The sequence below is a fragment of the Chiloscyllium plagiosum genome, unplaced genomic scaffold (assembly GCF_037043375.1).
Source record: "Chiloscyllium plagiosum isolate Xiang-an unplaced genomic scaffold, Cpla_swu_hap1 HiC_scaffold_20, whole genome shotgun sequence".
In the NCBI taxonomy this organism is placed as follows: Eukaryota; Metazoa; Chordata; class Chondrichthyes; order Orectolobiformes; family Hemiscylliidae; genus Chiloscyllium; species Chiloscyllium plagiosum.
The window spans coordinates 62,436,367-62,451,089 of NW_028270158.1; the positions used below are offsets into that span (position 1 = coordinate 62,436,367).

Below are 14,723 nucleotides of genomic sequence, written 5' to 3' on the forward strand. Positions count from 1 at the left end.
ATAATTTATGGCATATGGAATATGATGATGTTATTCTGCATTAAGTTCCATCTTGCGCAATTTAGCTAGTAAATTTCAAACTCTATTTTAATTGAAATTCTAGTTTTACCTATTTTGCCATTTATGGACTTTGGAGATATTAATTTGACAATGTAATAGTCTTTGAAATACTAGGGAGGCTAGTTTTTTTTCCCCTTTCTGTAGGGAGGAAAGCAGGAAATAAGTCATTCATCCTGGCTGCAGAAAGCGCACACACCCTGGAGCAGGAATAACATTACACACTATCATCTAAATGTTTTATCGATTATAGAACTACAGGGAGAGGCTGAATAGGCTGGGAGGTTTTCGCTGGAGCGTCGGAGGCTGAGGTGTGATCTTATAGAGGTCTGGATAGAACAAACAGTCAAGGTCTTTTCCCTTTTTGGAGGGTGTTTGGGAGGGGGGGGGGGGGCTGAACTAGAGGACATAGGTTTACGGCGAGAGGGAAAATATTTTAAAGGGACCTAAAAGGAAACGTTTTCACACAGAGGGTGTGCGTGTATAAAATGAGTTTCCAGAGGAAGTGGTGGAGGATGGGACAATTACAACATTTAAAAGGCAGCTGGATGGGTATATGAATAGGAAGGGTTCAGAGGGATATGGGCCAAGTGTTGGCAAATGGGACTAGATTTATCTAGGATATCTGGTTGGCATAGATGAGTTGGACCGAAGGGTCTGTTTCTGTGATATACATCTCTATGACTGAGTATTACATAACCTTCAGTACAATTAACAGCAAAATATTTTCATTTCAGTCTCGTTGAAATACTATCCATTGAAAGATGACAGAATAAACAAAAGTTGACAAACAACAAACAATTACTAGATATGTTAAGATCATTTACTGCACATGCAATGAATCAACAGTGGATACAGAATTGAAGTACCAGCTTTCTATAGGCTGAAATTTCTGCAGTATGTCTCGTTGTCTTTGTATTCTTAGTGAAGAAAGAAGTGAAATCAACCACATTCTAAAACACGTGGAAAATTAAAATCATAGAAGGGTACAAACACAGAAATGAGGTCATTTGGTCCATTGCTCCTGTGCCAGCATTTTAATAGTTACAATGGCTGTGTTTGCTGCTACCAAACTGCAGGAAGTGCACACATCACATTAGGTGAATGTCTGACAACAGTTTTTTTTTTATAGAAAAAAAAGAATTGAGTGCTTTACGAAAACTTTGTTTTGCAGTGTTGACATTTTTACCACAAATTAACAGGAAATCTTTCTCAACATTGGTGCTGTGACAATCAACTATTGGCCTAAGCGTTGGAACACTATGTAGAAATTGAACAAGGCCATTTGCTTACCCAAAAAGGGATAAAATAATTATGTCTCCTTTCCTTTCACAATCCTAAAAGCATAGTGATTTTCACACTTTTTTTATATACATTCAGTATCTTAATTCAGTCTTTTTAAATGTAGCTCATTCTTGTATTCTTCATTTTCACAGCAGGGCTGCATTTCATATGAAATAAACTCTAATGAAAGACTTGAGACTCAATGTTAGCTGTTTCACTCCATTTGCGTTGCCTGGACTACTGACTATTTCTAGCACATTTTAATATCTTCCATTTTTAGCACCTGCAATATTTTGCTTTTGAAAAAAAAAAATCCAGCATGAGTTATCAAGTTAGGCAACAAAAAAAAAAAACAAGCACAAGCAAAAAAGGTATAAACTAGCTTAAGTGGCAACTCCAGCACAATTCTCATTATTCATTGACAAACAAGAACACCTCACCTCATCGATCTCTTTGATCCAGCGGTCAATCCCATCAAAGGACCATCGATTAGTGATGTCATAAACTAAGAGTATACCCTGAGAAACAAAACAATTTTCCATTTGCAATTCTATTTTTTTTCTCAAGAAAACAGCTAAATACATTAAGATAGAGATTTATTCACAACCTGTAGTTAGCAAGTCCTGAATTTACAATGGGAATAAAGGAAAAACAGAAGGAAACAATGGGAATTTCTAAGGCAGCAAGACAAAACCCAGAGTTACAATGCAATCCTCTGAAAACCACAACTTTGAATAAACATTTGTGTTCATTTCAGTGTTTTTCTGCACAATTAGTATTTGAAGTACAATGACAATTCAAATAAAGCAGCTTCATTAAGACTAAGCTGCAAAGGACATGCCTTTAACATGAATAATAGAACATGATTAAATGAGACTTATTTACCATCATCACTTTTTAATGTTAGAATTGCGCTATGATTTTGGAAGCAAAAACCAGTAAATGGCAGCCACGCAATGTGTTAATTAAGGATGTGAACAAATGGATCTATGTATGAAGAAGTGTGAAGTGACATATCAGACAGCCAACATGGAAAGGCAGCGTATTATGAATGGCATGAATGAGAGTTCTAGCAGCAGGAAGACCTGATATCCACACAGACAAATCTTTAAAGGTAACCTAATGCTGGTAGGGTTTACAGATAACAGAATAAATACAAGCACACAACAATAAAACTTCATCAAATCAGTAGTTGGGCCTCAGCTGGAATATTGTGGACAATTCTGGTCACAATACTTCAAAGATGTCATGACTTCATGACTGGGTAGAAGTTTCAATTATAAGCAATGGGCCCATTAGGCTACGTATGGGCACTGCTGTGCAGAAGTCTGCAAGGTCAGCTCACGTTAAAGTACTATCCTTTGATGCCATTCAAAAAACTTTTAACAGTAAACCAACCCACATTTTAAAGACAACAGGAGCTATATTTAGGATACTTCTTGGAACAGAAAAGACTATTAGCAGACTGAAGAGAGATTTTAAAGACCAGAATCCTTGATAAAACAGGAATGTATTCCCTCTGATGAGTGGGCCAGATTTATAATAATTAGCAAAAGGACCTGGAGACTGAGAATTTTTTTTCCCTCAATTGATTATCAGAAACTGGAAGATTGTATCAAAGAAAAGTAAGCAAAGTGGATTCATGAAACAGTGGTGGTGATAGAGAGCTTGAACATTTATACACTCGTATGCACCAATCCACACAAACTAGATTGAAGGCACAAGACTTATTTTTGACTAAAATTCCATTAAGATGGAAGAGTACAAACTGAAAATAAAGCCTCTGGTGATGTGACTCTTTGGCATCAATGTCAGTTGATAAAATCATGATTTTTCCTCTGAATTACCCAGGTATAAAGTTGATGCTAGCTTTGTCATTGGAATGGCGTGCAAACTTAAGACAGATGTGTGCAACAGGTAAAGGAGCCCAAATCTCTCTATTCTGTGCAGTTAAGTCAATATACATGTATTGACAAACAGTCATTGGAATGGAAGTGAAGCAGGGGAGTTCTGGAGGCCAAGCTAATATTCCTTTCCCAACAACCATAACTAAATCAAATGAGAATTAAGTCTTATCTCACTGCTGCTTACAGCATGTTGCTGTCACTAGTACTATATTTGCATACATAACAGTTACTGCATTCCAAGAGTAGTTTGCTGGCGGTAAAGTGCTTAGCTATATCCTGAACTTATGAAAAAAAGTTATTTACAACCACAAATCTTTCCTTTAAAACAGTGGAAATTACAACTCATTTTGAATTAAATATTTGGCAAACAGCTTAACATCAGAGGTCGAGTGGCAGGAATCATCAGCGCACATAAAACTTGATCAAATGAGGGTCATCACATCTCAGGCTAGAGGTGAGGTTGAGGTGGTCTCTCAGAGAGGAGAAAGAGAGGACTGCAGATGCTGGAGATCAGAGCTGAAAATGTGTTGCTGGAAAAGCGCAGGTCAGGCAGCATCCAAGGAACAGGAGAATCGACGTTTCAGGCATAAGCCCTTCCTGAAGAAGTCTCCAGAGGGTGTGTTTAGTTTGTGAGCAGAAGTGTGTGTCAGTTATTTTGCATAATTAACTTGACATAAAATAATAGGCATAAATAAGAAATTAATGCCTTCCTTGTATGTTGTGGCTTTAGGTTTAGTGATAATTGAAGATAGCGATATATTCTAAATCTGCGATGTCCAAAGACTCTATACATCACCACAAATACAAAAGATATAGTTACTACATGACTGCACGACCTAATCAAAGAGTTAAACGAGATTTACAAAATGGCCTTTAAAACTGCAACATAGCCCGCAAGAGGAATTCTTTAGAAAAGTGTACACCTTGTTATCTCAGTTTAATCAAAATAAACTCCCTTGAACATGGTCACTATATGTTTAGTGTCACGAAGGGGACAAACTTGAAATGCAATGGTAAAAACACCTTAAGTGTACTTCGATAAAGGTGGCCTTACAGTCTCATGTGTGCGCAATGACATATTATTAACTAAATACATGTGTTAATGTCTTCAATTCGCCAAAATAGTTAAAGTAGTAGAAGAGGAGGTAAGCAATGATTTAAAGAAATTATTGACAGATGTCAATTACAAAGCAAGTGCTTATTATTATTTCAAAGACTTGCTAATACACAAAATTGGTAAGTATTTTATTCTCCAGCACTAAAATGAAATTAATTGACTCAATGTGCACTTGGAATGAACCTAAAAAAATTTTCAAACACTTCTTCCAATATTACAAATCACTGAAGGGAGCTGCCCACAAAGATCTCATCACTTCTGTGGCCCAAACTTCTCTTTTCTCACAGCAATTTAAAACTGAAGCTACCAAGAGGATCACTTGCCATGTAGCAGCAACAACCAATGTTAGCAAGCAGGCAGGTTTTCAATCGCACTGAAATATTCATACACATCAAACCAGTGAGCTAGAAACACTTAATATTCGTCAACTTTAAGTTTTCAGATAGCAAAATAAATGATTACTTCGGTTTTTATCATGATTCAAAGATAAACTTTGAAGATACAAAATCAGTGATTTTATAAAAGAACTATTGACCTAAATTTTTTTAAAATCAGCTTTTTCGGAGCAAGGGTAGATTTTAGGTGCAATTGTGAAGTTGTGTACCATTAAAATCCAGTTGAACCTCATTTAACAGTGCAACTTAAGGATTTTTAGTTTCATTAACAAGAATTGAAGCTCCATCAATCCAACTGATTCCCATTTTTTAGTTTTGGGTTGCCTCACAGCATACTCTCTGGAGAACATAAATCACTTGGGGAGTCTGCACATGCAAAAAAAAAAATCAAAATGTTGTGCCAGTTTCAGAGGCATAATGATGTGGATTCTTATCGCTTCATTGTTACTACTACTGTAACAGCTGGGCAACAAGCTTTATTTCAGTAAAAATTTAATTTTATTTTTCTTCATTAAGCAGAATGACTGCAGAGATGGAGAATGGAACATTTTCCAATTTTGGGCACACCATATTGGTGTCAAGTGCTCTTCAGTAACAGAATCAGAGTGTTTTTAAACAAGACAGAAACATGTCCTTTGGCCCACAGCATCCATGCTGGTCATCAAACATCTAGATATTCGAAATCAACTTTCCCATATTCGGTCCTTAGCTTTGAATGCTGTGGCATTTCAACTGCTCATCTAAATACTTAAATGTCTTGAGGGTTCCCATCTGTACCACCCTTTAAGGCAGTGAGTTCAATATAGGTGTAAGTGAGGACTGCAGATGCTGGAGATTAGAGTCGAAACTGTGGTGCTGGAAAAGCACAGCAGGTCAGGCAGCATCAGAGGAGCAGGAAAAATCAATGTGTCAGGCAAAAGCCCTTCATCAGGAAGGAGGCTAGGAGCCTCGGGGGTGGAGAGATAGATGGGAGGGGGGTGGGGAGAAGGTAGCTGAGAGCGCAGTAGGTGGATGGAGGTGGGGGCAAAAGTGATAGGTCGGAGGGAGGGTGGAGCGGATAGGTGGGAAGGAAGATGGACAGGTCATGAGGACAGTGCTGAGCTTGAAGGTTGGAACTCAAATAAGGTGGGGGGGGGTGGGGGAAGGAGAAATTAGGAAACTGGTAAAATCCACATTGATGCCATGGGGTTGGAGGGTACCAAGGCATGTGGAGATGAATTCAGTGGGACAGGAGCAGGCGGAGACTATGGGTCGGCCAGGGTAGTCAGGTTTGTGGATCTTGGGTAGGAGGTAGAATCAGGCGGTGCGGGGTTCCCAAATTATGAGGTTGGAAGCTGTGGGTGGGAGATCCCCTGAGGTGATGAGGTTGTGTACAGCCTGGGAGTTGATGGCTTGGTGATGGGAGGTAAGATTGTGTTTGAGGGGGCGGTAGGAGGGAGTTCTGTACACTCATCACCCTCTGGGTGAAAAAGATTCTTAAATTCCCACTTAAACCTCCTGCTCCTTTCCTTAAAATGGTGCTCCCTGATCTATGCCCTTTATAATATTGTACACCTCAATCAAGTTGCCCCTCAGCCTTCTCTGTTCAAGGGAAAATAATGCTAGACTATCTAGTCTCCTCATAGCTGAATCACTCTTCCTCAGACAACATTCAGGTGAATCTCCTCTATACCCACTGTACAGCAATCTCATTTTTCTCATAGTGCAGTGATTAGAATTACATTAATATTATTTCTAATGTTACATATAGCTCAATCTTAACCTCCTCATTGTTTTATTTAATGCCTTGACTAAATTCAAAAATCCCATATGCCACCTTAATCAGCTTACCCACCTGCTACATTCAAGAATCTATGAACAACATGGCATTGCTAGATGAACTGTAGTTTCCAAGATAACAGAACATCTGTAACCTCAGTAGTGTACCCACTAAATATTAATAATGTATTACTAATTAATCTGCTTTAAACAGTAAACCAGAAATTTAATTAACTTGACAAAATCTGAAATCCAAAATATATTGTTATGAAGTTTAAGGCGTATACTGTACCTTTAAGAGTGAATGCTGTTCTGTACTGAGAGCTTACAAGAGCAGTCTCAGAGTGTACTCGAAAATTGAAAATATGTAACATTTGGCTGTGAAATAGATACCAGAGTTGGTTGCTATTTTGACAACAATTCAAATAGACCAGTTTAATCTGTAAGTTAGCTCGCTGAGCTTGAAGCTTTGTTTTCAGACATATTGTCACCATACTAGGTATATAATCAGTGAGAGTTCTCAAAAATCATAAACCAGTTTAAATTATGCCCCAGAATACTAAAACCCAATTGAGTTTGATTTTATTGTTTTGCCAACATCGAACCAATGAGATGATCTGATGTTGGTGATATAAAGAAAGGCAGGCATTTTGAAAATCAGACAGAGCAACTGCCAGAGAGAGACCCAAGACATCGAAACACTCTCTATCAAAAGGTACCTTTTCATATGAAATATCTTCATAAGAAGAAAAAATGACGACTAGGGGAGATCTTCAGCTATAAGAAGAAAGACACCAAAGACGACAGCCATTGTATGGTTTTAAAATAAAGCTAATGTAACTTTAATAAGTGTTTTATTGGAACAGTATATTGTTATAGAGTTGAAGGCCGGTAATAAGTAGTTAAAAGAAAGGGAAGCTTAAGAGTTGTGAATAGTTGTTTAATGTTCACTTTTAGAGTTAAAGAATAAATTGATATTATTTTCTTTAAAATAGTGGAATTTGGGAGTTCTGTCACTCAAGTTAATAGATTACGAGGAGAGGTGAGCTTTTCTTTGTGTTTAGTTTAATTAACAGAAGGGTTCACTGCTGCATTATAACAATACAAACTATTAATTGCACAAGTCAGAAAATCGATGCAGAGGTGCTACACATGAAACTAAAAGACTCAGCTAAACCTTCTTCAATACCAAGATAGTTATGCAGTTCTATTCATCAGATCTCCATAGTTAATTTCATGAACTTGTCTCTTTTTGGTAAAAGACATTTAATTAAAACTATTTTATGATGCAGTTCATCAACAGATACAGCAGACCCTGTGACATTTATCGTGCACATTTATAAACATATAACCATACAGACCACAATTACATCAGTCACATGTGAATTGCAACAATACTCTGGCTTAAAGACTTTTAGCAAGTTAGTAAATGGATATATAAATTTGCAACTGAAACAAACAATAATTTCAAATGATGGCAAATGTTATGAAACACACGTAGTCAAACTTTTATCAGATTAAGTGATTCTATCTTGAATTGCATACCTGTGCACCTCTGGAATAGGATCTAAAGATTGTGCAAAACCTCCCCTGACCTGAAGTGTCCCTGAAACAAAGAACAAATTTATCAACAAAAACAAAAACATTCTTTCAAAGCAATTCATTGTTAGGGTAAAACATGCAGGGGGATAATTTAATATATTTATTAAAATTCCTCTTTCAAGATCAGTAAACGAGTTTCCAAATTTAATAGGAGTAATTTAACAATTTGATTAAAATCAAAATGAGAAAATACTGACATTTTTCCATTTTGAAATAATTAGATTTTTAAAAAAACAGTATATAAATTTATAGTAAAGAAAAACAAAAGAACTGATGCTGTAAATCTGAAATGCAAGCAAAAGTGCTGGAGAAACTCAGAAGGTCTGGCAGCATCTAGAGAGAGTATGCGCAAGAACGGCAGAGTTAATGTTTCAACTCCAGCAACCCTTCATCAGAAATGAAAACAGCTGGAAAGAGGTGCTGTTCAGGCTGTGGACTCAAGACGTTAGCTTTGCTTCTCTACAGATACTGCCAGACATGCTGAGCTTCTTCAGCACTTTGTGTTCAGAGTTTTATGGTATTGTGCGCTACTGTAGTGTACCTATTTATTTTCAGTATTTTTTTATCCATATGGTCATTTTTAAAAGCTGCATCTCCATAATGTCTCTTACAAATTCTTTATCAGTGCAAAATGTGCATTGCTTGTCGTGTTACCTCAATCTTTCTTTCCCCTCCAAAATATAATAATATAACCGCATTAGGGTACTGGAGCTGGAGCTGGATCATTCAGGAGGCAGAGGGAGTTATTGAGAGGAGCTACAGGGAGGTAGTCACTCCTAAGGTACAAGAAAAAGGTAGATGGGTTACAATCAGGGGATGGAAAGGGAACCGGCAGGCAGTGCAAGGATCCCCTGTAGCCATTCCCCTCAACAATGAGTATATCGTTTAGGATACTGTTTGGGGGGGGGGGGGGGGGAAATGACTTACTAGGGGAAAGCAGTGGGGCACAGAGTCTGTTCCTGCTGCTCAGAAGGGAAGGGGGAAGAGAAGCACAGCAGTAGTCATTGGGGACTCCATAGTTAGGGGGACAGATAGGAGGTTCTGTGGGGATGAGAGACACTCACGGTTGGTGTGCTGCCTCCAAAGGTGCCAGGGTTCGTGATGTCTCTGATCATGTTTTTGGAATCCTTAAGGGGGAGGGGGAGCAGCCCCAAGTCATGATCCACATAGGCACCAACGACATAGGTAGGAAGAGCGATGGGGATTTAAGGCAGAAATTCAGGGAGCTAGGATGGAAGCTTAGAGCTAGGACAAACAGAGTTGTTGTCTCTGGTTTGTTGCCCGTGCCACGTGCTAGTGAGGCAAGGAATAGGGAGAGAGAGGGAAGTTGAACACGTGGCTACAGGGATGGTACAGGAGGGAGGGTTTTGGATTCTTGGATATTTGGGGCTCTTCCTGGGGTAGGTGGGATCTCTACAAGCAGGATGGTCTTCATCTGAACCAGAGGGATACTAATATCCTGGGAAGGGGAAAATTCGCTAAGGCTATTGGGGTGGGATTAAACTAATCCAGCAGGGGGATTTTTTTTTTTTTTTTCGCAGCAGAGAGCGGCGGGAGCTAGGCGGAAGTTCAGACGGAGCGCAAAGCCGGTCGGGAAGGCAAGTGATTACTATATAAAGAACTTACCTCGACGCCAACGGTCTTTTCGCAGCAGAGAGCGGCGGGAGCTGGGCGGAAGTTCAGACGGAGCGCAAAGCCGGTCGGGAAGGTAAGTGATTGCTATTAGAGTGAGTGTGTTCTAAACCCCAGGTCCTACAAAGTAGGAGAGTCTAAGGAAGTTTAGATCGAAGAGTGAGGCTTCAGCTCAGGAATCTTTGACAAGGAGGTTGAGTGAAGTGATTACACCACAGTTGAAGAGGGTGAAGACATGACTGCCCAGCTGGTTCAGTGCGCTACATGCTTGATGTGGGAGGTCAACGACTCTGGTGTGTCTGGCTCGTATATGTGTGGAAAATGTGTGCACATTCAGCAATTGACCGAGCATATTGCAGCGCTGACGAAAGAACTCGAAGACCTTAGGCTCATCCGAGAGAACGAGATCTTTCTGGTCAAGACCTTCAGCGATGTTATTACACCAATCATGCCAGAGGAGAGCAGAAGAGAGCAGATGAGGAGGAAGGCGGAGAGGAGACAGGTGCAAGAGACCCCGGGAGAAGTACCTGTCAGGAACAAGTTGAAGCTTTTGGAAACAGAGATTGATGACACTGCCAGTTCGCAAGGCGGCCAAGTTTGTCAATCAAAAGTTGCCGCAGAGGCAGAGCGGAAGAGTCGGACATCGCACAGAGCCATGGTAATAGGGGACTCCATCATGAGAGGAACTGACCGGGGTTTTTGTGGCAGCAGACGGGATTTAAGGATGGTGTGTTGCCTTCCTGGTGCTAGAGTGAAAGACATTGCGGACAGAGTGCAGGAAATCCTCAAGGATGAGGGTGAAGAGCCAGAGGTGGTGATACATGTCGGCACAAATGATGTCGGGAAGAAGAGGAGGAACATACTACAGCGAGACTTCGGAGAACTAGGAAGAAGGCTGAAAAGCAGGACATCCAAGGTGGCTATCTCCGGTTTGCTTCCAGTTCCTCGGGCTAGTGTGGCCAGAAACAGGGAGATAATGGACTTGAACGTGTGGTTGGGGAACTGGTGCAGGAAGCAAGGATTTAAGTTCTTGGATCACTGGGGTATATTTTGTGGTAAGCATAAATTCTACAAGAGAGACGGCTTGCACCTTAATAGGTTAGGGACCAGCATTCTGGCAGGCAGGTTTTCTACTGCAACACCGCTACATTTAAACTAAGTAGCGGGGGGGAGGGGATAAGCTGGATGTTTAAAAAGGAAATTGAAAGGAAAGTTAGAACAAGAGAAGTCAAGACAACTAACTGTATCAATGAGGCAGAAAACTCAGAAAGCCATCATGCTGTAAGGTTGAGTGAAATAAGGGTTGATGGGAAGGGTGAGAGCAGTAACAAATTAAAAATACTATACATGAATGCACGAAGCATTAGACATAAGATGGATGAGCTTGAGGCTCTTTTGGAAATTGACAGATACGATATTGTGGGGATAACTGAGACGTGGCTTCAAGTGGACAGGGCCTGGGAAATGAATATTCAAGGATACACGTGCTATCATAAGGACACACGTGCTATCATAAGGACAGACTGACGGGCAGAGGGGGTGGGGTGACCTTGTTGGTAAGAGATGATATTCAGTCCCTTGCGCAGGGGGACCTAGAGTCAGGGGATGCAGAGTCAGTGTGGATAGAGCTTCGAAATACTAAGGGTAAAAAGACCCTCTTGGGAGTCATCTACGGCCCCCAAACAGTAGTCTGGATGTCGGATGTAAGCTAAATCAGGAGCTGAAATTGGCCTGTTGCAAAGATGTCACTACAGTTGTTATGGGGGATTTTAACATGCAGGTAGACTGGGAGAATCAGGATGGTATTGGGCCTCATGAAAGAGACTTTGTGGAGTGCCTCAGAGATGGATTCTTAGAGCAGCTGGTGCTGGAGCTGACCAGGGAGATGGCAATTCTGGATCTGGTATTGTGTAACAAACTAGAATTGGTCAGAGACCTCGAAGTGAAGGAGCCATTGGGAAGTAGTCACCATAATACAAGCAGCTTCAATCTGCAATTTGAGAGGGAGAGGGTACAGTCGGAAGTGACAGTACTTCTGTGGAATAAAGGGAACTATGGAGCTATGAGGGAGGAGCTGGCCAAAGTTCAATGGTGCAATACCTTAGCAGGGATGACCGTGGAGGAACAATGGCGGATATTTCTGTGTATAATGCAGAAGTTGCAGGATCAGCTCATTCCTAAAAGGAAGAAAGATCCCAGGAGGAGGCATGGGCGGCCGTGGCTGATGAGGGAAGTAAAGAAACATATAAAGTTAAAAGAGGAAAAAGTATAACATAGCTAAGATAAGTGGGAAAACTGAGGACTGGGAAGCTTTTAAAGAGCAACAGAGGATTACTAAGAAGGAAATACGCAGAGGAAAAATCAGGTACGAAGGTAAACTGGCCATGAATATTAAGGAGGATAGTAAAAGCTTTTTTAGGTATGTGCAAGGCAAAAAAATGGTTAGGACAAAAATTGGGCCCTTGAAGACAGAAACAGGGGAATATATTACTAGGAACAAAGAAATGGCAGAGGAATTAAATGGGTACTTCAGATCTGTGTTCACTGGGGAAGACACAAGCAATCTCCCTGAGGTAACAGTGGCTGAAGGACCTGAACTGAAGGGAATTTATATTTGCCAGGAATTGGTGTTGGAGAGACTGTTAGGTCTGAAGGTTGATGAAGTCTCCGGGGCCTGATGGTCTGCATCCCAGGGTACTGAAGGAGGTGGCTCGGCAAATCGTGGATGTGTTGGTGATTATTTTCCAGAGTTCAATAGATTCGGGGTCGGTTCCTGAGGATTGGAGGGTGGCTAATGTTATACCACTTTTTAAGAAAGGTGGGAGAGAGAAAGCAGGAAATTATAGACCAGTTAGTCTGACCTCAGTGGTGGGAAAGATGCTGGAGTCTATTATAAAGGATGAAATTACTGCACATCTGGATAGTAGTAACAGGATAGGACAGAGTCAGCATGGATTTATGAAGGAGAAATCATGCTTGACTAATCTTCTTGAATTTTTTGAGGATGTAACTCTGAAGTTGGATGAGGGAAATCCAGTAGATATAGTGTACCTGGACTTTCAGAAAGCTTTTGATAAAGTCCCACACAGGAGGTTAGTGAGTAAAATTAGGGCGCATGGTATTGGGGGCAAAGTACTAGATTGGATTGAAAACTGGTTGGCTAATAGGAAACAAAGGGTAGTGATAAACGGTCAGGCAGCATCCAGGGAACAGGAGATTCGACGTTTCGGGCACAGGCCCTTCATTCCTGAAGAAGGGCCTGTGCCCGAAACGTCGAATCTCCTGTTCCCTGGATGCTGCCTGACCTGCTGTGCTGTTCCAGCAATAAAGTTTCAACTTTGATCTCCAGCATCTGCAGACCTCACTTTCTCCTCGTAGTGATAAACGGCTCCATTTCGGAATGGCAGGCAGTGACCAGTGGGGTACCGCAGGGATCCGTGCTGGGACCGCAGCTTTTTACAATATATGTTATTGATATAGAAGATGGTATCAGCAATAACATTAGCAAATTTGCTGATGATACAAAGCTGGGTGGCAGGGTGAAATGTGATGAGGATGTTAGGAGATTACAGGGTGACCTGGACAAGTTAGGTGAGTGGGCAGATGCATGGCAGATGCAGTTTAATGTGGATAAATGTATGGTTATCCACTTTGGTGGCAAGAACAGGAAGGCAGACTACTACCTCAATGGAATCAATTTATGTAAAGGGGCAGTACAGAGAGATCTGGGTGTTCTTGTACACCAGTCAATGAAGGCAAGCATGCAGGTACAGCAGGTAGTGAAGAAGGCTAATAGCATGCTGGCCTTCATAACAAGAGGGATTGAGTATAGAAGCAAAGAGGTGCTTCTGCAGCTGTACAGGGCCCTGGTGAGACCACACCTGGAGTACTGTGTGCAGTTCTGGTCTCCAAATTTGAGAAAAGACATTCTGGCTATTGAGGGAGTGCAGCGTAGATTCACGAGGTCAATCCCTGGAATGGCAGGATTACCTTACACTGAAAGACTGAAGTGACTGGGCTTGTATACGCTTGAGTTTCGAAGACTGAGAGGGGATCTGATTGAGACGTATAAGATTATGAAAGGATTGGACACTCTGGCAGTAGGAAACATATTTCCACTGATGGGTGAGTGCCGAACCAGAGGACACAGCTTAAAAATACAGGGTAGACCATTTAGGACAGAGCTCAGGAGAAACTTCTTCACCCAGAGAGTGGTGGCTGTGTGGAATGCTCTGCCCCAGAGGGCGGTGGAGGCCCACTCTCTAGATTCATTTAAGAAAGAGTTGGATAGAGCTCTCAAAGATAGTGGAATCAAGGGTTATGGAGATAAGGCAGGAACAGGATACTGATTAGGAATGATCAGCCATGATTATATTAAATGGCGGTGCAGGCTCGAAGGGCTGAATGGCCTACTCCTGCACCTATTGTCTATTGGTACCAAAATTGTAGTTCGAGTATAGAAAAGGTTGAGAGTAGGGAGGTCCGAAATCAAGTTCCAGGGACGCAAGATGGCACCAACAAGCAAGAAGTTGGTTTGAAGTGTGTCTACTTCAACGCCATCCGGAATAAGGTGGGTGAACTTGCAGTATAGGTTGGTACCTGGGACTTCGATGTTGTGGCCATTTCAGAGACATGGATAGAGCAGGGACAGGAATGGTTGTTGCAGGTTCCAGGATTTAGATATTTCAGTAAGAACAGAAGATGGTAAAAGAGGTGGGGGGTGGGGGGGGGGGGGGGGGCTTTGTTGGTCAAGGACAGTATTACAGCTGCAGAAAGAATTGTTTGGGGGCTCGTCAACTGAGGTAGTATGGGCTTAGGTAGGCCTCTGAATAGTTCCAGAGATGTAGAGAAAAGGATAGCAAAGATGATTCTCGATAGGAGTGAGAGACACAGGGTGGTTGTCATGGGGGGGGGGACTTCAACTTTCTAAATATTGACTGGGAACACTATAGTACGAGTACTATGGATGGG

The 14,723-nt window shown here is 41.2% G+C and overlaps 1 protein-coding gene across 2 annotated transcripts in view; it reads right to left on the bottom strand.

Annotated features, from left to right (window-relative positions):
• Positions 1 to 14,723, bottom strand: part of rab40c (RAB40c, member RAS oncogene family) — an 88,710-nt gene that overhangs the window by 13,596 nt on the left and 60,391 nt on the right. Inside the window, exons 3-4 of one of the 2 annotated variants that reach the window (XM_043711126.2) lie at positions 8,064 to 8,124; positions 1,782 to 1,859 (exon numbers count right to left, since the gene is read on the bottom strand). In XM_043711126.2, coding sequence (XP_043567061.1) covers positions 1,782 to 1,859; positions 8,064 to 8,124 — 139 coding nt within the window. The remainder of the gene's footprint in view (positions 1 to 1,781; positions 1,860 to 8,063; positions 8,125 to 14,723) is intronic. The other variant, XM_087998024.1, reaches the window with a different exon arrangement.